The sequence below is a fragment of the Mycteria americana genome, chromosome 4 (assembly GCF_035582795.1).
Source record: "Mycteria americana isolate JAX WOST 10 ecotype Jacksonville Zoo and Gardens chromosome 4, USCA_MyAme_1.0, whole genome shotgun sequence".
Lineage (NCBI taxonomy): Eukaryota > Metazoa > Chordata > Aves > Ciconiiformes > Ciconiidae > Mycteria > Mycteria americana.
In genome coordinates this window covers 76,754,579-76,781,682 of record NC_134368.1, presented here as the reverse complement: position 1 = coordinate 76,781,682, position 27,104 = coordinate 76,754,579, and the positions used below count along the sequence as shown (strand labels likewise).

General features: G+C 39.4%; 1 protein-coding gene across 2 annotated transcripts; it reads left to right on the top strand.

The window, feature by feature from the left end:
* The first annotated feature begins 258 nt into the window (after nt 1–258).
* Nucleotides 259–25,562, top strand: SMARCA5 (SNF2 related chromatin remodeling ATPase 5). Of its 2 annotated transcripts, none has more exons than XM_075500988.1 (24): nt 259–692; nt 3,256–3,330; nt 6,144–6,310; nt 7,053–7,153; nt 7,812–7,912; nt 9,788–9,967; nt 11,403–11,558; nt 11,662–11,793; nt 12,654–12,722; nt 13,259–13,368; nt 13,643–13,869; nt 15,606–15,727; nt 15,817–15,969; nt 17,204–17,336; nt 18,072–18,220; nt 18,449–18,568; nt 18,802–18,912; nt 19,511–19,624; nt 19,824–19,946; nt 21,240–21,372; nt 22,378–22,496; nt 23,483–23,695; nt 24,137–24,247; nt 25,260–25,562. In XM_075500988.1, exons 1-24 carry the CDS (start codon nt 543–545, stop codon nt 25,323–25,325), a joined length of 3,135 nt encoding a protein of 1,044 aa, XP_075357103.1. In that variant the 5' UTR covers nt 259–542; the 3' UTR covers nt 25,326–25,562. The 2 variants fall into 2 exon arrangements, with proteins under 2 accessions (XP_075357103.1, XP_075357102.1); XM_075500987.1 differs by having other exon boundaries at nt 311–692; nt 17,204–17,340; nt 18,076–18,220; nt 25,260–25,560.
* The last annotated feature ends 1,542 nt before the right edge of the window (nt 25,563–27,104 follow it).

The following is a 27,104-nucleotide window of genomic DNA, read 5'->3' as shown; positions in this document are numbered from 1 at the left end:
CCCGTGCGGCAGGCACCGTTCCGGGGCAGAAGCCGAGGGGGGGGGTCTGAACGCCTCGGGCCTTGTTGCGCCTCAGAACGGGACCGGGCGCCGCCGCCCCGGCGCAGGCGGCACCACCCGGCGGTTGGCGGCCCCGCCGCGCGCGAGCTAGCCCCGCCCCGCCGCCGGCCGTTGGGCGGCCGCGCGCTCCCCAGGCCGGGGGAAGGGGAGGGCAGTGACGTCACAGCGGCGGCGGCGGGCGTTGCGAGGGCGCCGCCACTCAGCGGCGAGGCGGCGGCTCGCGCCAGCGCACTCGCTCCCGCCGCGCCGCACGCCGGCGGCGGGGCTCTCGCGAGAGCGGGGAGCCGGCTCGGTTCCTGGTTGGTGGGCGCCCGCCGGGAAAGCCGGGGCGGCAGCGGGGACGGGCCTCCGCCGGCGGCCGCGCACCGGGCTCAGCGCGCCGCTTCCCCCGACCCGCCGCCGGGCGGCCGCCCCCTCCGCCAGCGCGCAGCCAGCCGGGCCCGAGCCCGGGCCCCGGCGGAGCATTGTCTGCGGCGGGGATCATGTCCGCCGGGCAGCAGGCGCCGCCGCTGCCGCCGTCGCAACCGGACGAACTGCCCGCGCCGCCGCCACCGCCAGGCGCCAACAGCAGCGAGGCCGCGGGGACGGCTCCTTCCGTCGCCGGCCAGGCCGGCGGCGACACCGAGATGGAGGTCAGGCGCTTTCCCCCGGCGGGGGCCCCCACCACCAGCCCTCTCCCCGGCTCCGCGGGGCTCGGCGGCGGGCCCCGGGGGCGCCGCGGCGGGGCACGCCTGGCTGCACGGCGGCAGGTGCCCGCCATGAGGGACGGCGCCGGCGGGGCGTCCCCGGGCCGCGTGGGGCCGCGGGAGACAATGGAGGGCCGGGCGCGGGGCCGGGCCGTGCGCCGCGGCGCCTCAGGGCGCTGCCGGGCCCTGGCGGGAGAAGGAGGGCGGTGGGGCCGCGAAGCGGCCCGGCGGCGGCTGGGGAGGGTGTCGGGGGGGCTCCATCCCTCCGCTTCCCCTCGCCGCGGCCGCCGCACACGGGGCCCGGGCGCCGTGTTCCTCCGCCGCCGCGGGGACAAGGGGAGGCCTCGCCGGCAGGTCACTTCGTTTATTTATCTTCTTCGAAGCGCGGTCACGGGAGGGCCGGGGGAGCCCCGCTCGCGTCCTCCCGCCCGGGGGGGGGGGGGAATCGCCACCCTCCCCCCACGCACAGACGGACGCGCTGAAAGCGCAGAGGTCTCGCTAGGCTCGTTACCCGCTGCTTGCAAGTAGCTTTTCTGTCCTTCCTCCCTGAAAAGCCTTCCCACTGTTCGTGCTTCCTGCTTCAGTGATGAGCAAGTCCATGTTCTAAGAAGCAGTAACGTTTTCTGCCTCCTAAAGCGGTTCAAAACTTTGTTGGGGGGGGGGGGGGGAGTCGTTTGAGGGGTTTTTTTTGGCGACAGGTGCTTATTCCAGAAGTTTCAAGGGGTTTGAGTGATTGCCTGGAGATGCAAATTTTGTTACAGCATTGTTTCTTTAACGATATGAGGAAACTGGTTGGTCCTGCTTTCCACACTGGGTGTTTTGTAGTCTGAGTCATGCTGTACAGTCCAACTTACTTGATCTAAATAAATTTGCAAATACCATATTTTTCGGATGAGCAAGTAGCCAAAGCACTGTGGGTAATAAGTCCTGCTCGAACCTGCAAAAATAGGGCAATTCCGGGCTGGGGCTGAGTGCATGGAGGCTGTGAAACTTGGAGGCTGCGTGCTCTTGAGGCGCCTGTGTGCGAGGGCTCTCTGCGCTTGCTAAGTTAGTTCCTTTTCGCGTGGGGAAGGGATTACCTTGCGTAAAGTGACGTTTCAGTTGAAATAGCTTCTTGATAGTCCTGATCATCTGAGAGGCTGCTTTTCTTCCTCTCCAGTTAAATTGCAAGGTTTTGTCATCTTTATCGCACATGACGAGATCAGATGGTGCGCTGCTGCGTTTCTGTGTTTCGTGTGTTAGGCGTTTCAGGAGAAACGTGAATTTCATGCAGAAGTTCAAACGGTCCTATGCTTATGTGTGCTGGTAGGTGGGTGTTGGCTAAATCCAGCGGGAGATGAGTAAGAAGATTTGGGTATGAGTTGAGAAGATCTTGAGCCATACTTCTTATGCTCAGTTCTTTATATTTTGACTGGTGAATAAAACATTTGTGTTAGGGTTCTTCTGTTTCCACACGCCTTACCCTACGCCTTACCTGCCAGAGTTTTGTGAGGAAACACCTGCCCACAAACATCCCATGTTTTGCCTGCTTTTGTTTCATGTCGCTTCTTTCTTTCCTGTTCCTCTGTTCTACCTTGGCCAGTAAAGACTGAATTTAGCTCAATTCTTACTTGGCTCAATTAAACAGATGGCTAATAATGAGTTTGAAGGCATCTCGTTTGTTTCCTTTTCTCACCCTTTCAAGAATTATTTTGTAATATATTGCCTTAGCGGGGTTTATCAGGGAACGATCATCCCATTGTTTTTGGTTTTAAGAACAGAAGATGAAATTACACGTGGGGGATGATGGGGAAAGAGTTAACCTAATAACAGGAGAGACAAGGACAAAAAAGCCCTGATCTGAAAGAATAATTGAAGGCAGTCTGTCAAGGATTTGGCAGGAAGGGGATGAGGGAGGACCTCCCCCTCCCAACCAACTTGTTTTTCTGTTAGTAGTGGTACTGTTGGTGATAACAATTCTTTGATTTAGTAAACTAAATAGGGGGAAAATGCAGTTTGTCTAAATTCCTATTCTGTTTCCAGGACAAAACTGCAGTCCAGGTTCTTATTTAGACTTGTTCCCTTGATACGGAATGATGAGGGATTGGGGTAATCTGGAAAAAGGAAAAAAAAACTTGAAACTGCTCTTGCTTTGGGACCGGAGCTGGTTCTTTCACAGTACTCTCCAGAGCCAGCTTTAGGAGGGTTTTGGCTCAGCACTCTAGAAGCAGCATGCCAAGCTCCTGGACCACAGCTGTCTCTCTCATTCACATTGATGTGATGCTTTAATGATGGAGCTAAATCGGATTACAGAGATCTAGCTCTGTCCCTCACCCTGTGGCAGGGATCTTTGATCCATCTCCAGGTAATTTTACAGTAAGTAATAGAAAGCTGACTATATCAAAGCAGCAAAAGATGGCTGTGCCGTCTGATGTGGATAGATAGTAATTTGAAACAAGCTCATTCTCCTTTACATGGGTATCTTCCCTTGTTCAGAAAATAATTTTTTTCTAATTCTTTTTTATCTTAGGAATCTTTTGATGATGCATCACCAGGAAAACAAAAAGAAATCCAGGAAGCAGATCCTACGTACGAAGAGAAAATGGTATGTAATATTTGGGACTGTGTACAGCTATCCAGTACTTAGGCAGTTGCTTAAAACAGACTGAGTTTTCTGTTTGTTTAAGTAACTTGAACAAAAAATATTCAGAAAAAAACCCTCAGACTCTTCTCCTTTTTAGCATTTTGTTCACTGGTCCTCTGCTCTTTCCCCATTTCCATTGCAGTCATTTGTGGGAATAACTGTTAATGTGTTTTGCTGTTTCTAGGAAGTATAGTCCTAGCAGCTTTGAGGTGCTCTAGATTTAGAAGAATGATATAATGGGAAATATTCAAATGTCTAAGGAGAAAAAATGTAATAAAGCTGTCAAGTTGCTTTTGAAGTTATCTGTAGAGTTGTCCTTCCTGTATGCAAGGGTGATTATGAAGAGTTGAGTATTCACTTTCTCAGAAATGGAAAGATCCTTTAGGAAAGCGTCCGTAAGTGTTTAAAAGGCTGCTACCTTACTTTCTCAATGTTCAGAATCAGTTGAAGTCTAGGACCTTTTTTATATCACTGTTGAATACAGGAAAACAATTCCAAACTTACTTTTGAACTGCAGGAGTAGCAGTCCTTTGTAGGAAAAGTATATTAATTTCTATTTTGGGGGTGTGAGCAGTAAAAGAAAGGTTTAGCATAAGGCTTTGAGTAGGCACTGCATTCATGTTCAGCTGAAGTATGCTTTAGTAGGAGGACTTCAAAATAGGCAGGTTCTTTCAAACAGTAGAGTTTATGGCTCAAAGTAAATAAAAGTTAGCTTTCAAAATTCATAGGTGGCTGAGGAAAGGTTTACTGTTTAGGACAAGTGCTGATGGTAAGCCTTGGCCAACTTTTGAATCCTTTTACTTTGTCTAGACTGAAAGGGATTTTGTTCACTTTTTCTGAAATTTAATTTGTTCTTTGTGAAGCTCTAGCTACAGTCCTCGAGCTTTTGAAGATGGGTGATTCTGTGCTTCACGGGTTAGATAGGAGAAAACTTACTGTTTTCCTTATTTTTTAGTTTTTATAATATCCTGAATATAAGAGATGGAACCGTCCACTCCTCACCATCTCATCACATTTTCTTTCTCTGTTCCTCCCTGTTTTCCTTTCTTCCTGTTCGTAATTCCAGTGTCTGTGACTGCATGTGGAATTTCTTCCTAGGAAAGTGAAACTGATTCTTATAATTTGCTGCTTCCTGTGTTGTTTCTTCTTGCCACTGAAAAGAACCCAGTTGTCTTCTGCTAATTTCCTTGTGCTACTTCCTGGCAAACTGAAGAAAGTGAACTTGGAGTTGTCTCTTCTAGTCTCTAGACAGGCACACTTACAAGGGGGATTGTATTTTACTGTTGCAATAGTAAGAAGATGCACTGGAAAAGAAAACAGGGAAAGTTTCTCTGTTGGTAAAAGGATAGCTTGGGGTTGCAGAGTACAGCCTGTTCTTGTCTGTGTCCTGTCTAAAAGATGCAGATCATGTTTGTTAGTCTCTTAAAGGAATATCTTTAAGCGCAATGAAAATGAGTTGTGGGGATGTGTGTGCAGTGCTAAAATTTGGAGAAGATTCCTCACTAAAATTTTAGAATGAGGAAGCTTTTGCAATGCACTTTTGTATCTCTTCTGATTCTCTTTTGCACAGCCAGTGAAACAAGTACTTAAAAATAAGGATCAGCAATGTGGATAGTAGTAACATCTTACCTAGTTTAAACTTCAGAAACTGTTACGAAGTAAACAAAAAATGTCCTATGAAGAATAGATAGAAAAACTTGAATTCAGTGGATGCGGACTGTAGTTATGTCAATCAAGCTTAAACTACAGTTAGAGTGAGTCTGACTCTTTTGTGGTACATGCAGGATCTCTTTCTTCTCTCACCGCCTGTCTTCTCGCCTTTTACATAGTGCAGGAACTGCATGCTTTAAAGAGGAGAACACTCACAGACCTGGCATTGCTCTTGCAGAAGTCTGGAACATATGTTCCTTTTTACTAAGAAAACTGACTTCCTGTAACTGCAAGTTGCTAAATACCAGGTTATGTTGTGGCAGCTGGCAGAATGTCAGAGCGGTTGCTATTAAGCTTGGAACTGTTTTCTGTCTTGATTGTCTGTTCTGAAGTCTTGATGTGGCCTTGGGAAGGTGTGTTGATTCCAGATGAAACCTGTCTCAAAGGAACTGAACCTTTTAGATACTAATATTGTCTCCTGTAATCTTTTTTGCAAAGCAAAAACAGCGACTTATATCAAAGGAGGCAGTCTGACAAGTTAGGCTGAGCATATCGAAGAGGTCTCTGCTGCTGAAATAGGTGTTCTGGCTCTTCTGTCCCCTTCACCCCCTTTCATGCCAGCTCTTTTGCTTATCTGACACCATAGTGAGGTGGTGTATTTCACTGAGCAGACAGGAAACTAATGCGGTAGAAAATAGCTGTTGCCAGGTTGGTGAGATGAACGAGTTCATTGAAGAATCCTGTGCATGCTGGGTGGGAGTAAATTTCTGGGAGTGGGACTATCATTTTTGATAGGAGAAGGTTGTTAAGGGGACTCTGTGGCCACGTCTAGTGACACTCATGCAATCTCTGTGCCAAAGTCACATTTCAGTCTTGGTGCAGGTCTGTCTTGCAGCTTTGATCTTACTGCGTAGCAAAGGCTAGCCTTGACCCAATGCAAGAAGAATATTGAATCTGTCAGCAACAGTTATATTGTTGATGTTAATCATCTCTTCTTATTGTAGCTGTGTATATAAAGAAATGTGAATCTATATTGTTTAAAAAGCATTTGTTAGCTTTTTCTTTTGAATTAATACATACTGTAACATCTCACACTTGTTCCACTTAATTTTTCTTGTCAACAGCAAACAGACAGAGCAAACAGATTTGAGTATCTGTTGAAGCAGACTGAGCTGTTTGCTCATTTCATTCAGCCTGCTGCTCAGAAAACTCCAACTTCACCTTTGAAAATGAAGCCTGGACGTCCACGAATAAAGAAGGATGAGAAACAGAATTTACTGTCAGTTGGCGAGTGAGTGATGACATGTAGGCCAGCTTGTACTGTAATTATGGATTTTATTGTACTTTAGAAGCGTAAGTTAAACTTGCTAGTCTTTTGTCCTGTTTTGGTGTGTGTTTTATGCTGTATAATTGTGGGTTTTTTCAGCTGCCCACCACCTGTACGTTGAGGGTTTTCAAGAATTCTAGGAGTTATAAGAATTTTGTGTTGGTGGTAAAGCACTATCATGATTAAAAGTATTCCAGCATGCAGAAAAGCAGGGGCAGAAAATGAGAGCATTTGTGGCTCTTAAGTTGTAAGAGTTCCTGGAGAACATCAGTATACTGCATCTTACAGGCAGCTTGAAAATAGGAAGTCTAGAAATTTGGATTGTCTTCATTGCAGGTTGTATGGCTACAGTATATCTAGCATTTGGCAGATGTTCCAGAACTCTTAAATACAGTGTCGTTCCCTGTCTTGTAGTTAAAGGCCAGTACTGATGCACACAATTTATCCCTTTCCAGTCACTTTGCTCTGATATTTGAGCCTGCTAACAAACGTGGTCATCTTATCTTACTAAGAAGCTAGCGGCTCTAAAGAGTTAAAAAGCAGCATTTCAGTTGATCAGCTAAACACGAGTTCTTTTGAAGAATCTTGCAAGAAGCTTCTTTGGGTGTTTGCATTCTGTACTGCAATGACGTTAGATTTAATTTCAGAACAGTTTCACATCTCTTCAGTTTACCCAGAAACTAACTAACTTCTTGCACTTTTTCAGCTACCGCCATCGTAGAACAGAGCAGGAAGAAGATGAGGAGCTGTTAACAGAAAGCTCCAAGGCAACTAATGTCTGCACTCGGTTTGAAGAATCTCCATCATGTGTGTTTCCTTTCCCCCCTCCCCCCCCTGTTCTTTTCCTTCAAAATGTTGTTTAAAATGAAGTTTATTTTCATCCTTCCCAAGGACAGTGAATCGGTTTTGGGGGACAGGAGAAGGAGAAAAAAAATCCAGCACTAGTCTCATGGGAAAAAATGTATTAGCAAGGGACTGTTTATTTTCAGTCAGGCTAGAAAGATGGTCCAGTGAGTCTTGTCCTTTAGAAATCCAGTTGCTATACTTTAGTTACTAGGAAAGAGCTAGCTGTTTTTAAGACTGTCATCTTACAGTTTTTACATATGTAACCTATCTTCTGATCCAATTTAAAATACCTAACAGCTTTCAGTTCATTTAACAGATAATTCAGTGTTCTGTTGTTTTAACATTTGGCTGTGTTCTGATTTGGGGGGTGGTGATACAGTTAGAATTCCTACATATTTTGGGTTTTTGCAGAAAACAAAGCTGTTGCAGCAGCTTGCAGAAACAAAATTCACATGTCGCTATCTCCAATGTGCATTGTCCTTGAAATTTACTGCATGAAATTTACTACTTGATTTTGTTCTGTAGCGTAGATAATCAGTGTCAGTTAGCAGGCAAGGGATGGTGAAATTCTTTGGTAAATGTTTACAGATCTTTTAGTCTATTCTTTCATGTCTTTTAGATGTTAAATGGGGAAAGCTGCGTGATTATCAGGTCCGAGGATTGAACTGGCTCATCTCTTTGTATGAAAATGGCATCAATGGTATCCTAGCAGATGAAATGGTATGCACATAGCCCATGTTTCTGGGGACTTGTGAACACATGCGATACAATACAATTTTAGTTCAGCTATATATATGGCTTTTTTAATAGTACTAAATGTAATATATAATTTGCCAAATATTTTTTTTTTCTAGTATAATGTTAAAAGTGTCACAGGTAAATTTATATAACCTGTGCAGGCAGTTTTAGAAATAGGCATATGAAAAGGGAATCTGTCAACCTTTAGAAAAATAAAATTTGGAGGAGGGGAGTTGTTCTATAGAATGATGTGTCCTCTTTTTTTCCTCTAAGTTGCAGCTATTTTGTTACGTTATTCTCAAGCTGACAAGTGTGGGAACACTTCCTGTTGTTGTTAGGGTAAAATGCAGATAGCGGGATACGAGTGTCCTATATGGACCGATCTCAGCAGCAAGAGCTACACCAGTGGAAATTTTCTGAGAAAAATGGTGCAAAGATAGATGTAGCTAGAGAGCTGTGTTAAAATTTCTTTCATGCCATGACCATGGACATTTCAGTCAGCACTGGTCATAGTAGCTTTTGCTTCTGTTTTTATTCTTTTTCCCTGAGAGACAAGGGATGAATGCAGAAGAAATTGTAGCAGTTTGACAGGCAGATATATTTTTGCCCTCTTAAGTGATTTTAGTTGTATCTGTTTTTCATAAGGAGCAGATAAGGAAAAACAAAAATCTAATTATATTTCAGTATATTGCATTTCTCATGCCTTCTGGTAATTTCTTTTCTGTATAATAAAACTTCTTCAAGATAAATTGGAGACAAATGAATTTAAATTATTGTTTGGTAACATGTTTAATTTTGAAAGAGATCAAGGATTTTCTTCAACATACTTGCTTATGAATAGAGGAATTTTTTTTTGCTGAGTGCAGTTCTAAGTGGAGCAGGCTTGTTTTAACAAAAATGACTGGGAAACTTTATAAGTCCTTGGATTTGTGGTATTCCAAAATCCATCTTACATTGAGGAGTTTACATATGTACTATTAAATATTTTTTGATTCATTCTTAAATATTAATCCTTTTGAGCTTATTAACGCCTTTCACACAGCTTGTAAACACTTTTCCACATCTTACACCAGGTGGAATGTGGTTATTTTGAAGACAAAGACTTGAATTTTAGAAGCAAAAATAACTTGCACTGATGGTTTTCAGGGTTTTTAAATCCCATGTGTTTGAGTCATCTTTTTGAATTATTTAAATGATATGAATGATCTTGGTTTTGTATGTCTTCCTCAGTTTTGTTTTAATTAAAATTATGTGCTGAAGATATAAGGTTTGAAATATTTCTGTTGAATAAAGAACAGAGCACTTAAGAAAAAGTACTTCTAAAGAAGCTCAGTATTTGTTTTCTTCTTTGACATATGCAGCTGTTTACATTTATGTTTGGCTTTCTTCTCACAAGAACTGACATCATGTCATGGCCTGTAAAAGCCTCCTCACAGGATTCTTATTTCATTCACTTTATTTCAAATTTAAGAGAATGCATACATCCAGTTTGTGAAGTTTGACCTCTAAATAAATAATCTGAGTACACCCTAGTCTACAAAACAGGATTTTATGAAATAATGTTTTCTTGCACTTCTAAGAATGTGTCTTACTTGAAAGGTAAGGCAAAAATCTAACTTCATAATCCAAGGTTTGAAGATGTTACTCGTATTACTTTTTTTTATTAAATGTGGGAAGCCGTACAAGCTTTTCCTAACCAAGATTTTGATGCCTTTTGTGAGTAGCACTGTCTGTAATATATCTTACTCATTTGTTCAGGCTGCTGTGTCTTCCACGTTGTACTAAGAGCTCACTCTTGGGTTTTTTGAAAGTGTTTCCTGAGAGATTTTTTTTCTGACACGTTAATGTCTCTTACAGGGTCTTGGGAAGACACTGCAAACAATTTCTCTTCTTGGGTATATGAAACACTACAGAAATATTCCTGGTCCTCACATGGTGTTAGTTCCTAAGTCCACTCTACATAACTGGATGAACGAATTCAAGAGATGGGTACCTACACTTCGAGCAGTTTGTTTGATAGGTGACAAAGACCAGCGAGTAAGTTTTGATGTAGTGGTTTTTCCTGTCTACATCCAGCATGTGATCTTGCTGTCCTGCACCTTTACCGTTCGTTCACAGGGAAGGATATTACTTGGATTTGTAGTGGTTAAACAGTAAGACCTACAAGTGCTACCTACTTAAAACATAACCAGCTTAGAATTCACACGTATGTTGCCCAGCTATTGCTTCATCACTTTACACTTGTAATTTCTTGACCAAAGGTTTTCTCTCTCCTTTTCTGAAGGCAATACACCGTGTACACCAACAAAACCTGATAAATCTTAAAATAGGAAAATAAAGTGTTTCATGTAAAGTGCTGTCATTTGTATGAATATATAAATCTGTAAAAAAAGTAATTTGTTTTCTGCTCTACGTAGTACAGTACATTGTATTGGCTGTAACAGCAGCTTTTAAGAGGATTATGAGGTCTGTCATAAGGAACTGTTTTCTGAAAACAGTTGTCAGCTTAATGTTGGGGGCAAGGTGGGTTGGTTGGTAAAAGTGGTATGCAATTGTCAATTAAAAGAGAAAATATTCCTCAGGCTCTTATGGCCTTACTATTTCAATCCTTCTCTTTTTGTTACCTCAGTATCAGTTCTTTGGTACTTTCTTTTTTTAGCGCAGCAAAGAAAACTTAAAAAACATGAAATATGCTGGCGCATCTGTACATTTGTCAACTGGACTCACCCATTTATTTATGGAAGGAAGAGTTATTACTGGTGCCATTAAACTTCTGCTTTTGTCAGATTTTTTTTATTCTAAGGGCATCTAGTGCTATTTTCAGAGTTTGTTGGGTTAGAAATTACAAAAATATTGATGAAACTTTAAATAGTTCTGGAGGTCATTGGTCCAGGTCTGATATCTTGTGATTTTTTTTTAGTGCATCTTTTTTGAATCCAAAAGTTCTTATTCTTTCTTCAGTATATTTCTTGCTTATATGAGTTAAGTTCTTGACATTTATACATCTCTGTGTTTTGAATTCTAATTACTGTGTCTGCTTTTAACCTTGGATGCCAGCATTCTAGAAATTGTTCAGTTAGCCAAATAAAGCTATGCTTGGGATTATTTTTTTTACATCCAAAAACTACCATTTTCTAAACTTAAACCAAAGCAAAGCTACAGAAAATTACTTTTGAGTTCTGATCTTATAGTTCAGTTATTGAAAACCTCATGTGTGTAGGTAGTCATCTGCAGTTTCCAAAACCAGAAGTTAGAGCTGAAATCCCTTATCTGGGGATGGTTTTAGCAGCTTCAGCACTGACAAAATTGTCAATCTTTACAATAGCTGTATGTTTTATTGCCTCTATAATTAATTTTATCTCTTCTTTCAAATTTCATAGCAACATTGTTTTAAAGTTTTAACAGCGCTAGCGTGTTCTTTTTGTTCTAGATTTGACGAAGCCTCATAACTAACTGTCACCTTGTTGTCTAGGCTGCCTTTGTCAGAGATGTGTTATTGCCTGGAGAATGGGATGTCTGTGTAACATCATATGAAATGCTTATTAAAGAGAAATCGGTATTCAAAAAGTTTAACTGGAGATACCTAGTTATAGATGAAGCCCACAGGATTAAAAATGAAAAATCAAAGGTAATTTATACTTTCACTGAAAGAGGGATTTGTGTGGGTTATTAGGTGGTGGTGTGGGGACTAGTAATATTTTTATATTTGCTCATGTCTCAATGTCCTTCAGTTATCAGAAATTGTGAGGGAATTTAAGACTACAAATCGGCTGCTATTAACTGGAACTCCACTTCAGAACAACTTACATGAACTCTGGGCACTTCTTAACTTCCTTTTGCCAGATGTCTTTAACTCATCTGAAGTAAGTCTTCATTTCTGCTAATGAAATTAAATGAACTGTGCTTGTTTTCCAGATTTGAGAATAGACCTGAATATGTATAGTTAGGAGTATCAGTTACTGATAACAATAGATTGACAGTTAGAAATGTTTCCAGAATTGTGAAGTATAGTAGGGTAGACTATTTTTCTCAGCTTGGCCATTTTTCAGGGCTGTTGTTGAGCTTAGCAGATATAAGAGGTATTAAAATCACAATGTAAAGATGATCTCCGCTGCATTTCAAAATAGATTTAAACATTGTGATGGCGAAACGAACTCAGTTTGTTCTTATATTTAACTATAAGTTACCTTATTGTTTGTCTGAGACTTCTTTCCTCTGAGTTGGGAGATACCATATAATGACTTCACAATAGACTTCACAAAGTGAAGCACGTGCTGAACTGTTTTGATGAATTGGGGTTGTAACATCTGTAGAAAGGGAAGCCCTGTGGTACATTACACCAAAATTTTACTTCTTCCTTTTCCTTTTTCATCAAATGCTGCAGTAGTATGCTTCTTCCAGATGGAATTTGCCCAATGGGGTGACGTGAGTGAATCTTTTTCAACAGAAAAGGACTCACATGTTGATCCTTCTTTTTTTTTTTTTTTTTTTTTGTTTCCTCCTTCCCATGGTATGGAGGTTTGGTGTTTGGTTTTGGGTTTTGGTTTTTTTTTTTTTTTTTTTTTTTGAAGATGTTGTGTTATAGAGCTTTCCATAAAAATAGACCAAAGAGGGTACTTACTGGCTATGTAAGAGAATTACTTGAGTTGTATTTATTCACCATTGTAATGACATTGCACCTTGAAAGGAAACCTCTTACATACCAATGATTTTGTTGATGCAGGACTTTGATTCATGGTTTGATACAAACAACTGTCTAGGGGATCAAAAGTTGGTGGAACGTCTCCATATGGTAAGTCTTTCTGCTTTTTGTATAAGCATTACATTTACCTAAGTTAGGTTCTAAATAATTCTTCTAATGCTTCTTGTGACAGAATACTAGGGTAAGATAGCTTATTCCAGAAACTATGATAGACTTTCAGAATAGGTTGGTGAAGCTCGGAAGATGATCTATTTCTTGAAAAGGAAATTGTTTTGGAGGGGAGAGAAAGGTCGATAGTTCTGGCTTTCAGGGTTCTGAAATGCTTACATTAAAAATATTGGCTATAAAGAGACTACAAATATTTCAGTCAAGCAAAATTAAAAAAGAATCAAGGGGCATAGAACCACCTGGAAGATGATTTTGGCCTAATCCTTGAGTCTTCCAAAGAAAGCACATGTATATTCCCATGTATAATAACCGGTTCATATAGATTGCTTTTTCAGATGATCTGGTAATAGGTCTGGTGTTTGAGCATTTATGGTAGAGAATATCTGCACTGCTTTTGTCCATTGACCTGTTAAGTGTTTCAGTTTCCAAAATACGTTTAACGATGCAATCTCTTTCAGGTGCTACGACCATTCCTTCTACGTCGCATTAAGGCTGATGTAGAGAAAAGCTTACCTCCGAAGAAGGAAGTTAAAATTTATGTGGGTCTCAGCAAAATGCAACGAGAATGGTAATTCACATACTTGACTGTGCTGTGGTTAAGGCTCAGAAGGAATGTGCTGCTTGTGACTTGCTTATTGTGTGGAACTTGATTTAATTCCTTCTGGTGTACTCCCAGCTCATACATATTTCCTTGTGACACTTTAGTGATGACAAAACCATGCATATCAGGGAGAGTTACCTGACGAAATGAGGGGGAGGGTGAGCTTTTGACTATACTTATCGTTTAAAGAAAGGCCTGCTTTGTTTTAGAGTTAGAAAAGTTTTTTCTTTTTTTGATGTAGGTATACACGAATCCTAATGAAGGATATAGATATATTAAATTCAGCTGGGAAGCTGGACAAAATGAGACTGTTGAATATCCTCATGCAGCTGCGAAAATGTTGCAATCATCCGTATCTCTTTGATGGAGCAGAACCTGGTCCACCTTACACAACAGATATGCATTTGGTCACCAACAGCGGCAAAATGGTAGTATTGGACAAATTGCTACCTAAGTTGAAAGAACAAGGTATGCATCTCGTTGTTGTTTGAGAGTTGTTTGGTTCAATGATAAAAATGAAAGCCGTTGCTTCTTCATGTTTCCATGTATCCTGAGCAAAACCCAGCACACTTTAGCCAGGATTATTGTTGGTTTCTAGCATGATACCAGCTTGTCAAGCACTGTATCTTAAATAGTTGATAGAAAAACAATTTATGAAATGCCTTCATAAATAATTGGATCAATAGTCCATTATGGCTTTCTGTGATGGTGAAGTGGGGTTTTTTTGTTTGTTTGTTTGGTTTTTTTCTTTTTTTTGTCCCAGCTAAATGGAGACCACAGAAACATCAGTTGGTCTGGGCTTTAAGTTTTCTTTCTTACCATTACTATCTGTTTGAAACATAATCGTGGTATTTTAGCCACTCTTTTTCATTTGCCATGAAGTACCATTTCAGATTCAAAGTCTTCATGTCGGGTTAAAGTCAAATACTTTGTGTGAAGTGTTGGTCTTTCTTGCTGGATATGATTTTGAGCAACACCTAAGGTTTTTTTGTGAATTCTTTAAGGCACGCAGACACGGGGGAACACTCAGTTATTTTAAAGTTATTTTTATAGTAGGGACAAAGCTCTGGAATACGTTACTGTAAAACTCAGTCACCACAGAATTTTTTGACTCTGGAATAAATTTTTAACTCATTATTTTAATGAATATGCTTACTGAAGTAACTTGGCTAAAGGAGTGGAGGAAAGTTTGTGACTGGGGAGCCATTGCAGAAAAATAAAACGAAATCCAAACCTCAGCCTTAGGTAATATAAAGTAACCTGTACTTCATATCCAGGTATCATTCAAGCAGCTGTGGCAGTATGTGTCATTGTAAGACTGAAAAAGAAGAAATCGGTGGTTACTGTGCTTTTTTTGATCTTAGTTTCTTTCTGCTGTGAGGCTTCTTGTTGAGACGTGGCAATTAAAATTGGCCTGGTCTTAAATCAAATTATCATCTTAAACAAAAGAGAGTTCATCATTCGACCTTGAGTCCAAAGGACAAAAAAAATGATACTAGGAGAATATAGGGGGAAGTGGAAGCTTTGTAATAGTCTGTGTTTTACTTAAATCTCTCAAGTGGGTTGGAAGCAGTTGTGTGTATATGCATAAATTACATTTACATTTTTTGGAGGTTGTTCTTGGCAGGTAAGTAAACTGACAAGTCTTTAAGAAGAACTTACTTTATTTATAGATATCTTAAATCCAAAACAAATACTTCAAAATTTCATTCTTCATACTACTTGATGTTTTTATAGTTGTGTTATCATCTTACTCTGCTGTGTCTGGGAACGTTTTGATAAGGAGTACAACAGAAAACAAAAGCAAAAAGTCTGCTGCTAACTAGATTCTAATATACAGTAAGGCAAGCAAGCCCCGTGGCAAGCGCAGGAGCCTGCCAGTTAGTAGCTAAACAGGAATAACGGCTATGAATTCAGTCTAGCACACTCCAGGCACATCTGTTGTTATCTGGAACCCTTCAAGCCCCATGTTGAGCACCAAAAAGGACTGTCATGGCTTAACCTCAGTAGGCAGCTAAGCCCCACCCAGCTGCTATGATAGCAGCGGCTGCAGCCCTGCATTATATATTGGGTGCTCAAATTCTACCTACTTTTCTTCGTAGTACATGGAACTGCCCTCCTTCACTTTCTGGTAACGCAAACTTGCAGAGTTTGGTAAATCTTAAGTTTTGGTGAAAACATAAGGAAGCTTTTTACCCAAACAGGTTCAAGAGTCTTAATCTTCAGTCAGATGACCAGAGTCCTAGATATCTTGGAAGATTACTGTATGTGGCGAAATTATGAATATTGTAGACTGGATGGACAAACACCACATGACGAGAGACAGGTATTTAAAATTTTAAGTATTTCACTTAAGTAAAAATAGTACTCGTAAAACGTTTGGTTCAACTGATATGTTCATTTTTATTTATTTAGGCATCTATTAATGCATATAATGAACCTGGTAGCTCAAAATTTGTGTTCATGTTGAGTACGCGGGCAGGAGGTCTTGGAATCAATTTGGCTACTGCAGATGTTGTAATTCTGTATGATTCAGACTGGAATCCACAAGTGGATCTTCAAGCTATGGTAAGAATCTAGATGGAAATTATGTTCTTTTTTCTTCTCTTTCTCACAGAACTTTCCTAGAAATGTGTGTGTGGCATGATATAGTATTTCCGAAATAACTTGGTATTTTTCTTGTTGTAGGACAGGAGTAGTACTTTTAAGACTGATATTCAGTTCCAGTGCAGCTTCCACTGTGTGGAACCCTTAGTTACATTTGGGATATACAATGATTTATGCAGTGGGAAATGCCGAGTATATGCTACAGTACTCTTAGCAGTATTTAATGAGAATAGCCTGTTTTGTTTTAAAAAAAGAAAAGAGCTAGCATGGTGTGTGTTAATCCCAAAACTATAAAGCTTTATTTCTGTGGGGAGTGGAGATGATTGTGTCTACACTGTGTTCTCTGATACCTTGGAAATGAGACAAAGAAAAGCTAAATTAAACTTTTCAAAACCTGTTTTTATGGTGGTGATAAGCGAGCAAGCTCCTTTTAGCAACAATCTTTAATTTTTTTTTTAAAGTATATTTGCACGCATCTGCAACCTCAGGAATAGTGTCAAGAACAGTACTGACCACATAAGAAAGTAAAGCTATTCAAAAACTACCAGTGGTTTTTGACAAATGAGGCCTTTCGGTGACAAATCATGGAAATTTATTTTTAACTATCTCAGTTAAGCTGTAGGTTCTCAAGTAGTCTAGGAAAAATTAGTTCAAAAGAATGATGGAACCGGTGTCTGGAAGCTAAAGCGAGATAGTTCCAGCTACCACTAAAGGTGTATGTTCAGAATACTAATTCTCACAGTGGTTAATGATTTGCCAGTCAGGTGAGGTGATGCATTGTATTTTTCTTGAAATATTGGTGGCACGACTGAACAATTTTGAGAAAGGTAGCTTTTGGTCAGTACAGAGATAATTTCTTAAATACTTTGATTTTACAGAAGGTTACATAAGGTCAGAAGCATCCAGTCTTCTCCCCTATGTGATTTAACAAAAAACCCCCTAACACGCACACTATATTTATCTGGAGACATACTCACTGATGTTATTTAAAAAAAAACCCCAAAACTTGCAATGCAGATAAGAATGTGCTATCTTGGGTAGTCATGTTAACTGTATGTCTATAAAGATTTAACTAACCTATGCTATTCTGTTTTATAAATTAGTATGTTGAAACTAATGAAAACTGAAGACTGACTATATAGTTGCGCTGGAAACCAAGTACTGAATTTTCTGTTACTTTTTTTTTTTCGCCTAGGATCGAGCACACAGAATTGGCCAAACAAAGACTGTTCGAGTGTTCAGGTTTATCACAGACAATACAGTGGAAGAAAGAATAGTGGAACGTGCAGAAATGAAACTCCGGCTAGATTCCATAGTCATTCAGCAAGGCAAGTATATGAAGGCAATTTGTTTGTATATATGATGCGATTCTCTTCTTTTTTTTTTTTTTTTTCCACAACATGTAAACTATGGCAAAATCAGCTAGTAAGAATTAATGGGAATGTTGCTTTTGCCTCAGCTGAACTCTGAAGATAAGAGTGCAAAGGCCTGATCCACTTGAAAATTTATTTTACTGTATGGGTAGGCTTTTCCTCACTAACTTTTTGGTTACCTCCCTAATGATAAATATGTACAAGTGGATATAGTCAGATTTTTTTTTTTTTCCCTTTAAAGTACTCCACTTCTCCTTTGAACTGGAGAAATTAATGCCTTGCCTTTTTTAATAGATGGGGAGAAGTGATGACAATGTAACCTTCTTGGTTGACTTGATTGGAATCAGTAACTTCAGAAATCAGTAATTTCTGAAAAAAGGATTCAATAAGGTTTAGTCTGGAAATTATGAAAACATGTACCATAACAAAGCTTAAATGGAAGACCTCACATCCAAAATTATGTTTGTTGAACACAGTTAATGTATAATAAAGCAAATGTATGTGCTCCCTGGCTGGGTTTTGCTGGCTTTTGTGTTTTTTCTTTTTTTTCCTTCCTTTGGAATTTCCTTTACTGAGAGGAAAAGATATAGCTCTAACTTGGAAATGTAAGGGGGAGAAAAATAATGTATTGCTCCTTCCGTAATGTAAACTCTTTAGTTAGTTGCTATCCTCCAATGCTTTGATCTTTAGGAAGACTGGTGGATCAAAACCTGAATAAACTTGGGAAGGACGAAATGCTGCAAATGATAAGGCATGGAGCGACACATGTGTTTGCCTCAAAGGAGAGTGAGATTACAGATGAAGATATTGATCACATTTTGGAAAGAGGTGCAAAGAAGGTGAGATAAAGTCTAAAAAAAAGGAAGCCTGCCTGTAGACTTAAATTTGATGGCAACATAGTATATCCCTAGATGATAACTTGATTGTAAGCTGGAGAGAATAGGGTTTTTTGCTCTTGAGGGTTTTCATATTGGTCAAACATGTTTGTTTTTTCTGCTTTGTAAATGAGATGTTTCATAATGAAGTACCTTTCAAAATTGCTACTGTTCTTTTCTGTCTCTTCCAAGACTGCAGAAATGAATGAAAAACTTTCAAAGATGGGTGAAAGCTCACTCAGGAACTTCACAATGGATACAGAGTCCAGCGTGTATAATTTTGAAGGGGAAGACTACAGGGAAAAACAGAAGGTAACATTTAAATTTCTTTTGGAGGAAAGCACTAAGACATATGATTGAACCATATTTATTTAAGAAATGTTGGTTAAAATACAATATAATCTGTGAAAATAGTTTACAAGTTTTATTATTTATTTAACAAAGTAGATGTAGACCTAGTTTTATATAAAACTTGTAGCTCGTCTGAATATTTTGCAAGGCTTAGTCTTAATGTTTTTTGGGGTTGTGGGATTTGTGTTTTATAGATGGCATTTACAGAGTGGATTGAACCACCTAAACGAGAAAGAAAAGCCAATTATGCTGTGGATGCTTACTTCAGAGAGGCTCTTCGAGTCAGTGAGCCAAAAGCACCCAAGGTGAGTTGACTAATTTAAAAAAAAAAAATTGTTCAAATATGCATGATAAATGGTTAAAGCTGAAAGCGAGAAATTGGTCTTTATTCATAAAAACTGCACTATTCACTTTTATAAATTGGGGGAGGCAATTTAAATTTAGAAAAATCCAAAGGACTTGAGACAAACTTCTGTGAGAAAAAAGTAAGAGCAGGATGAAACTTGTAAGATGTTAGGAGGGTAAGACCAACCAGTTTCTTATTTTATTTTTATTTAAGCAGCTGGGGATTTTCCTTTCCTGTGGAAGATTTCCTTATTGTTGCTCAGAACACCTGAACTTTGTTCAAGGGGATGCATATGTGACTCTTTCCCCAGTCGCTGTCTCCTCCTTCTCCCCCCAAAAGACCCTCTCCCCTTTTCTCATGCGTCTTTTATTTTAGAATTCTTCATGGTTGTAGTTGTCTCTTGCATGGTGTGGCCTTTTTTTTTTTTTTTTTTTTAGTAAAGACAGTGCATTTTTGAAAAAATAAAGCTTATTTTTTTCTCATAAACTGAAATCAGTTATTACAAGCAGATTCTGGATGTGAAAGGGAGTCAAATACAAACTTTGTATGTATTTCAGGCACCACGGCCTCCAAAACAGCCAAATGTACAGGACTTTCAGTTCTTTCCTCCACGCCTGTTTGAACTATTGGAAAAAGAGATCCTCTACTATAGGAAAACAATTGGGTACAAGGTAATTGAAGAATTCACACATTGCAACAGTCTACTGTAATAGTAGGAGAATATGTACTTGTCCTGCCTTTCGCACTAATTTAAATGAAAGAAAATCATATTGAGCTGAACAAATGATTAGGTTATACTAACAGAAAAGTGACAATTAACAATTATCTGTGAAAAATTAATCAAATTTTTCAAAATGCAAAACCTTTCAGGTACCTCGTAATCCTGATCTGCCAAATGCAGCCCAAGCACAAAAGGAAGAGCAGCTTAAGATTGATGAGGCTGAACCTCTTAATGATGAAGAACTAGAAGAAAAAGAGAAGCTTCTAACCCAGGTACAGTTGGGTCTTCAGTGAGACTGAAATCAGCTGAAGCTTGCTTTGTGTTTTACAGTGTCACAGGAACACTTCTTGGTCATTGATTCACACGTGCCATAGTTAACACAGCTGCAAATTTTGGCTCATACTGAAAAGAGGTTTAGCATTAGGTTTGTCGTGGGCCGGGATACCTTTGAAGGACGTGCACCAAATTAGTGTATTCAGCTTCTACTGAATCTGATCTACATTCTGTGTATTTTAAGCCTGACGAGTAAGAACTAGTCCAGTGTCAGTCTGGCTTCCCAAGTTTGCATTGACTGTAGACTGTGACATCTTTTCTCAGCTGTGGGACCTTGCAGACTAGCTGCAGAGCTGAATGTGCTACCTTCCACATTATTTAAAGTGTATCTTCTGCCAAAGTATCACTCCCATGTGGAAGTGAATCCTGCAGGGTGAATGGTCAGTTTTCCTAAACTGTGACTGGTAGTGGATAGTGTCCCTCTCTGTAAGAGAATATAAGCTGAATAGGTATATAATTAGGTAGCATGTACATTTAAATAATTTAAAACAGCTTAATGCCTGTTTGCATTATTTGGGTATTATATTTTTCACGTTTTATTTTGCGGGGGCGGGGGGGTGGTGGGGTGGGAATTGTAGGACAAGATCTCTTGTTTGAGTAGCAATGCACTGGAACAGTTCACTATTAAAAACAGTACAATCAAGTGAGCTGTGCCTGAATCATAACATGGCTGGCAGAATGTTTTACTGTTTGTAGAAGTTATTGCTAATATGAAATTAGCCTGTTTTGGCAGCTGATAATTTCAGCATTACGATTTCTGTCACTACTGAACATCACAAGATAGCTTTAGACCTTCTGAGGGAGTGTGACCGGGGAAAATGGCTGATGACATCTGTGAGGCACTTGGTGGGCCTTTTTGACAAAACAAAACCATTATAGAGATTATTGTGTCACCCGAGGGATTTTTCTTCTTAAAAAGAGACCCCATGTTCTCTTTCAGAGAATATTGATAGGAGAGATTAATTTATGAGCTGAAGACTCTTTTATCCAAAACTAAGTAGGTAGTTAGAGACCCAGTGCTAATCATTATGCAGTATTTAGATGGCGAGACTACAGTGACTGCAGTATAAAACCAGTTTTTCTACTAACATTAAACTGCAGAGAAAGCAAAGGCTTAATACTGTTGGAATGATGGAAGTGTTACAGGCTGTTTAAAGAAATCTGTTGAAACAAATTTGGAGAGAGACAAACACTGAACTTCTGTGCAATGTTTCCTTTTGATTGCTGTAAAGGGATTCACTAACTGGAATAAGAGAGACTTTAACCAGTTCATCAAAGCTAATGAGAAGTGGGGCCGTGATGACATTGAAAATATAGCACGAGAAGTGGAAGGAAAAACCCCAGAGGAAGTCATTGAGTATTCAGGTAACTTACTTTTTAAGTAGTCAGCGCCGCGAGTCTGTATCTCATGCTGCTTTCCTAGTTTGAACTGCCTCAGAACATGGTAACATCTTACTTTGAGAATTTCTTATGTGGCTCTTGAAGGATTTCAGGGTAGAATTGTAGTCATGGATTTGGGATCTACTGATCTAGATTTTACTGCGTTTAGCCCCTGCATAATTAAAGCTGTACTAAAATGTGCATGTAAACTGTTACTGACCCACTTTAATATATCCTGAACCTACTCTTAACTGCATAGTGCTGTCTTCAATTCTTGTTAATTTTTGCAAAACGAAACGCTGAGAAACAATGCTTAGCTGGAGAGATTTCACTTTTCCTTGTACTCGCTAACCAGCAGTTTTCTTGAATGTTTACACCTTTATTACCTCATCCTCATCAAGAGTGGGATACAGTAAACATTTTGTGACTGAATATGTAATGGCCATTGGTTTTTGTAACCTTAAGTCCACTTACCTCTGATGTCTCAGAAGTGTTTTCTACTGTAGTGCAGCTGCAAGGTCCTGGGGCTAAATTTCTAAAGGTATTTAGCAGCTTACAGATGTGAAAAATTCTTTATAAAAATCTTTTGTTTAAACACCTAATTGCCTTTTAGACACTTGCTCTTGTCTTTGGCCACTCAGTTGCCCTCCTGCTTCCCTCTGTAAAAATGTATTGCTGTTACATCCGTTTCCATTTTAAGAAGCTTTTTTCTTTGAGGAGGAGATTGTCTACCAAAAGCCTTTATGGCCTGTATTGCACCTCATTTAAACTGAGGACTTCTGTATCTACCCCCTTCAAAATAGCATTTGTAATACTGCCACACATAATATCAGGAAGTGAAGGTTCCTTATCAGGTAAAGGCATGCCTATTTTTACACAGCAGTAAGTTCTGGTAAAAGGAAGTAACATCTAACATCTTTTTTTTTAAGGTAAAAACCCCCTAACTTTTAAGATGCATGATAAGAAACTAACCGATTGTTCTTTTCTTAGCTGTGTTCTGGGAAAGATGCAATGAACTCCAAGACATAGAGAAGATCATGGCTCAGATAGAAAGAGGAGAAGCCAGAATTCAGAGACGAATCAGCATAAAAAAAGCGCTTGATACAAAGGTATCTTTGCTGTGTTTCTTGCTTCCTTTATTTCCCTGTGCCAGTGAGGTGAGATGCAGGACTCCATGTCTAGCCAATGTTACTGATGTATGCAGACAACACGTTGGGCAGGGTATTTGCCTCTTTGGCATATTTCTCAGCAGTTGCTTTCTCTAGCTTTTCCATTCTGTAGAATTGCTGTCCTGGCTGATAGCTATGATGATAATGTTGGGTATGGCCTAACGTGTTGTTTGTAACAATCATCTTTATCATAGGACAAACAGTTCATAGTGCCATATAACAAACTCCCAATAACTACATGCTTTTTGAAGAAGCAGAATTTCTTTTGGACCTGTGTCACTGAAAATGCTATAATACATGCTTAGGGCCCTTAAAAAGGGAAGACTTACCCAAGCAGAGGAGGCTTTCGTTCTGATCTACATTTTGCCAACCAGGGTTTGGTAATGAACAGATTTGTAGTAAGTTAAGACAGTGTATCAGAATTTCCCCCCCCACTTCAGGTTTGACTAGTTAGTTATCTCTTCTAGGGAAGTCAGGGGAAGAATGGTGTCTGACTCAATTAACCAGAATGCAGCTGAACCGTGTGGTACACTCTCATGTACCTTTTTACTCTTACTCTGATTTTGACCATTCCTGAGGATTTGTATGTCAAAAAGGATCATTGCCATTTGAAGCCTGGCACATCTTGACTGTTTTCAAATGTAGTGACAGGTCTGAAGTCTGCCGTTAATCAAAAGATCCCAGACAAAGCTAGCTGTTGTCTAACCAGAATTTACCCGATCAGATGGTGTTGGTAAATGCACTATCTAGAACCCACAGTTCCTTACATGTGGTGACTTAGCACCAGAGCTCATGAAAGATCTAGTTTTCTAACTTGGTATCGTTCATCTGCCTGATTCGTGTGATGTATTGCTTTCATATAAAACTGTTCCATGCTAATTCTGAACTATTTCTTAGTTTTATATGATATTATTTGTTTTGTTTAGATTGGGAGATATAAAGCCCCTTTCCACCAGCTAAGAATATCATATGGTACTAATAAAGGGAAGAATTACACTGAAGAGGAGGATCGCTTTCTAATCTGTATGCTTCACAAGCTGGGATTTGATAAAGAAAATGTCTATGATGAATTAAGACAGTGTATCCGAAACTCCCCGCAATTCAGATTTGACTGGTTTCTCAAGTCCAGAACTGCAATGGTATGTATTAATCTGTTTTGCTTTTTGTTCACGAATGCCTATGACAACACAGTTATACACCAGGCTAATTAAACAGCTCCTGAAATGCTGAGGTATGTGCATGTGTGCAATACATTAAATTTTTATAGACTTTCCAACAACTGTAGTGGATGGCAAATGCAGTAAACTAAAAAGTCTTATGGGAGGAGAAATTCAAAATTCCAAGGTACCGTTTTTCAAAATCAACATGAATTTGAGTTAAATAAAAACACATTTTAAAAAGCAAACATCTGCCATCAAATCCATTCCTGTGAAGCCAGCCAGTAACTATCAAAAAATACTTAATTCCTTTTTCACTCTGCCAAGATATAGCAAAACCTTACCTACTTACAGGCATTTCTAATATGATTTTTACGTTAAGCGGCTGCCTAATGTAGTGAGTGAATATATTGTGCAATTTAGGAGCTGCAAAGGAGATGCAATACTTTAATCACCCTGATTGAAAGAGAAAACATGGAACTGGAAGAAAAGGAAAAGGCAGAAAAGAAGAAACGTGGACCAAAACCATCTTCGGTAAGATTTATAAAGCTATGGAAAAGCCCATTTGAAGCCAGGGTCTTTTGTCTAGGACAGGCGATATCTAAAGTTATTTTAAAACAACAACAAAAAACCTTATAGGGCAATGTTAGGAGCTGCTTTAAAGTTCATGCTGTCATTCAGCTAGTACAGTTGTGGATGTCAAATAAAGGAAAATAAGTTTAGGTTCTAAATTGTAGCTTGCATGCTTTGGGGCAGAGAAACTTGTTATGTTTTGGATCACTGAGTTGGTACGCTGAATAGGTTTACCCTGGTAAAATAAACCAGAGATTTATTTGGCCTTTTGGTTAATTTTTATCCCTAAAGAAATGATATGTTTACCACTGAGGGACACATAGGCGATGCAGACTATTCATTCCACTTTGAGAATGCTACAGAGCTGTTTACAAGTGTTCCTATGTAGACTCTGCTGTCTGCCATCACTTTCCTTGTATGGGGGGTTGGTGATGAAATGGGCTTCTAGAGCTAGATTTGAGAAAACAGCACATACGCTTGACTGAATTCAAAGTATTGCTAAATACGCAGGCCTGTTTTGTAAAGGCAATAACAACTTTACCCATTTTCTTGCCTAGATGTGTTGTTGCCTAGTGCTGTTGTGTCAAAAACTTAGAAGCACAACTTACTTTGCAGATGTGCAGAAATCAGTAAAGTTAAGAGTGGTGGATTAGTAAGTTTCTTAGAACTGTCCACAGAATATTTAAACAGGTATTTAGAAATACCATTTCATAAATCAGAAGCTTTATAACATCCTGATTTGCTTCTCTATGCTTTCTACCTCTATGAAATCATACTCTTCCAGAAGTGGAAGAATACAAGACAACAGCTCTCCTGAGGAGGATGTGCATATTTGCCATATTACAACATTTGCAATTTATTGCATTTTAAAGCTGCCAGGGTGTAAATCACCTTCATCTGCTTCGACTTGAAACGCATTGCTTGCTTAGAATCTTTTTTATCACAGTAACTTATTACAAAACTTACCTTACAGGCACAGAAGCGCAAAATGGATGGTACTCCTGATGGTCGTGGAAGAAAAAAGAAGCTAAAGCTGTGAATGCAGAATTTTTGTAATCACTAAATTTAAAAAGTAGTTCTTTAATTTACGGGTCTTCATAAGATGTACTGTATAATGCTCAACTATTATGTCATTAAAGGACATCGGGTTCATCTGTTTACTGAACTAGAAACATAGTACTTAATGTAGTTTCACTTTTTTAAATGCAACAGCTGTGCTGAATTTTTTTTACCATTAACACTTGAAGTAATAAATAGGCTTCATTTATTAATAAGGCTTCATGTGACTTTTTTTCATTAATGTTTCCACTTGAATACTTATTTTAGTCATCCCCCAATGTTTTTTCCTCCTTAGGGTCTCAGTGGATCAATAGAACTATTTAGTGGTGTTTTCTTGTTACAAGCCACCACCAGGCAAACCCCATTTCTGGCAATACTGTGGCTCTGACCTTACTTTTATTGAACTTAATTTTACTGCACAAATATACTCTGTTCTTTGACTTAGTGGAAAGTGACATTAGTCTTTACCTCAAGAACTAACGATCAACATACATACAGATTGGAACATTTTTCTGCTTAAAATATGTGCCAGAAGAAAGGTAAGTCAGTCATGCTGAGGCTTCTAGTTAATTAGAATGGCCTAAGAATGGTAGAATTGTTTTCACTGGCAAACAACAACAAGTCAGAATAGAAAAGGCAACAATATGTAAAACCACCTGCTTCTCTCAACCAGCTGTAGTAAATGCAGAGACAGTCTGTGAAAAGAACTGGTGCTGACTCTAGGTGTACAAGATTGTAATTGTCTGGCAATCCACAGTGTTCACTGAGCTAGTCAAACTGTACCATGCTCGAGTGTTTCCTATGCTGTCCTTTCTTTTTTATGTATCTGGCATATAATGACATCATCTAGTGTAGTGTGATTTGGGAATTTACTAGGGGAAAAAAAAACTAAAACAGAACAAATACTCAGTTTGCATTGAGTAATCTTTGTTCAGTTTTGGCCCTTTTAAGAACACGTATCAAAAGGCATCAGTGTTATGTAAACAGCAAGAAATGCATCCCTAGAAAAATCAGCTTTTTGGAGCTTAAGCACTTGAGCAAAACAAAGACTTAAGAAGAAGCTGAGAATTCACACATGGAGACTTCATGTACAGCAGCACAGTTCTTACTAGTACATTAAATGAGTTTCTGTCCGCAGGTGACTGATTTGCAGACACCAGCTGAAAAGAGGTTGAGTAACCATACTTTGCTCTTCAAAAAGTTAAAAGAACTTGGTATGTACAGCAGAGTTAACCGCCACTCCCCAACACTTTATAAGCTGAATTGTCATAGCAGCCCTAGAAGAAATCAGTCTAACTGCTTACACTTAGTAAATGCTAACAATGCTGCAATTAACAAAAATGCTGCAATGCTGAATCCTTCCTTTAAAAGCAACCATTTCCACAAAAAACCCCAAACACCAACAAGCCACAATTGCTTGTTTACAGCTAGCCTAAATAAAAACCTTTAGAGGAAGCAGAAGGGAAAGATTTATTAAATAGCTGAGGAGCACTTCATTTGTGCTAACAATTCTCAAGTGCCAGTATGCAGAAAGCAAAAGGAACCAAACCTTAATCTCCCACATGGCATCGTACTAGTTATAGAAAATCCATTTTCTTTCAAGTAGAAGTAACAAAGCAAAGTATTTGCTCTAGATGATACAAGCGTGTTCCTCCAAGTGCTACCTGGCAGAATAAGCTACCTTTTAGAAGTATTTGCCTGTATTCTGATGCTATAATGTGTGTACCAAGCAAAGGAAGATAGAAAATTATTGTACAAT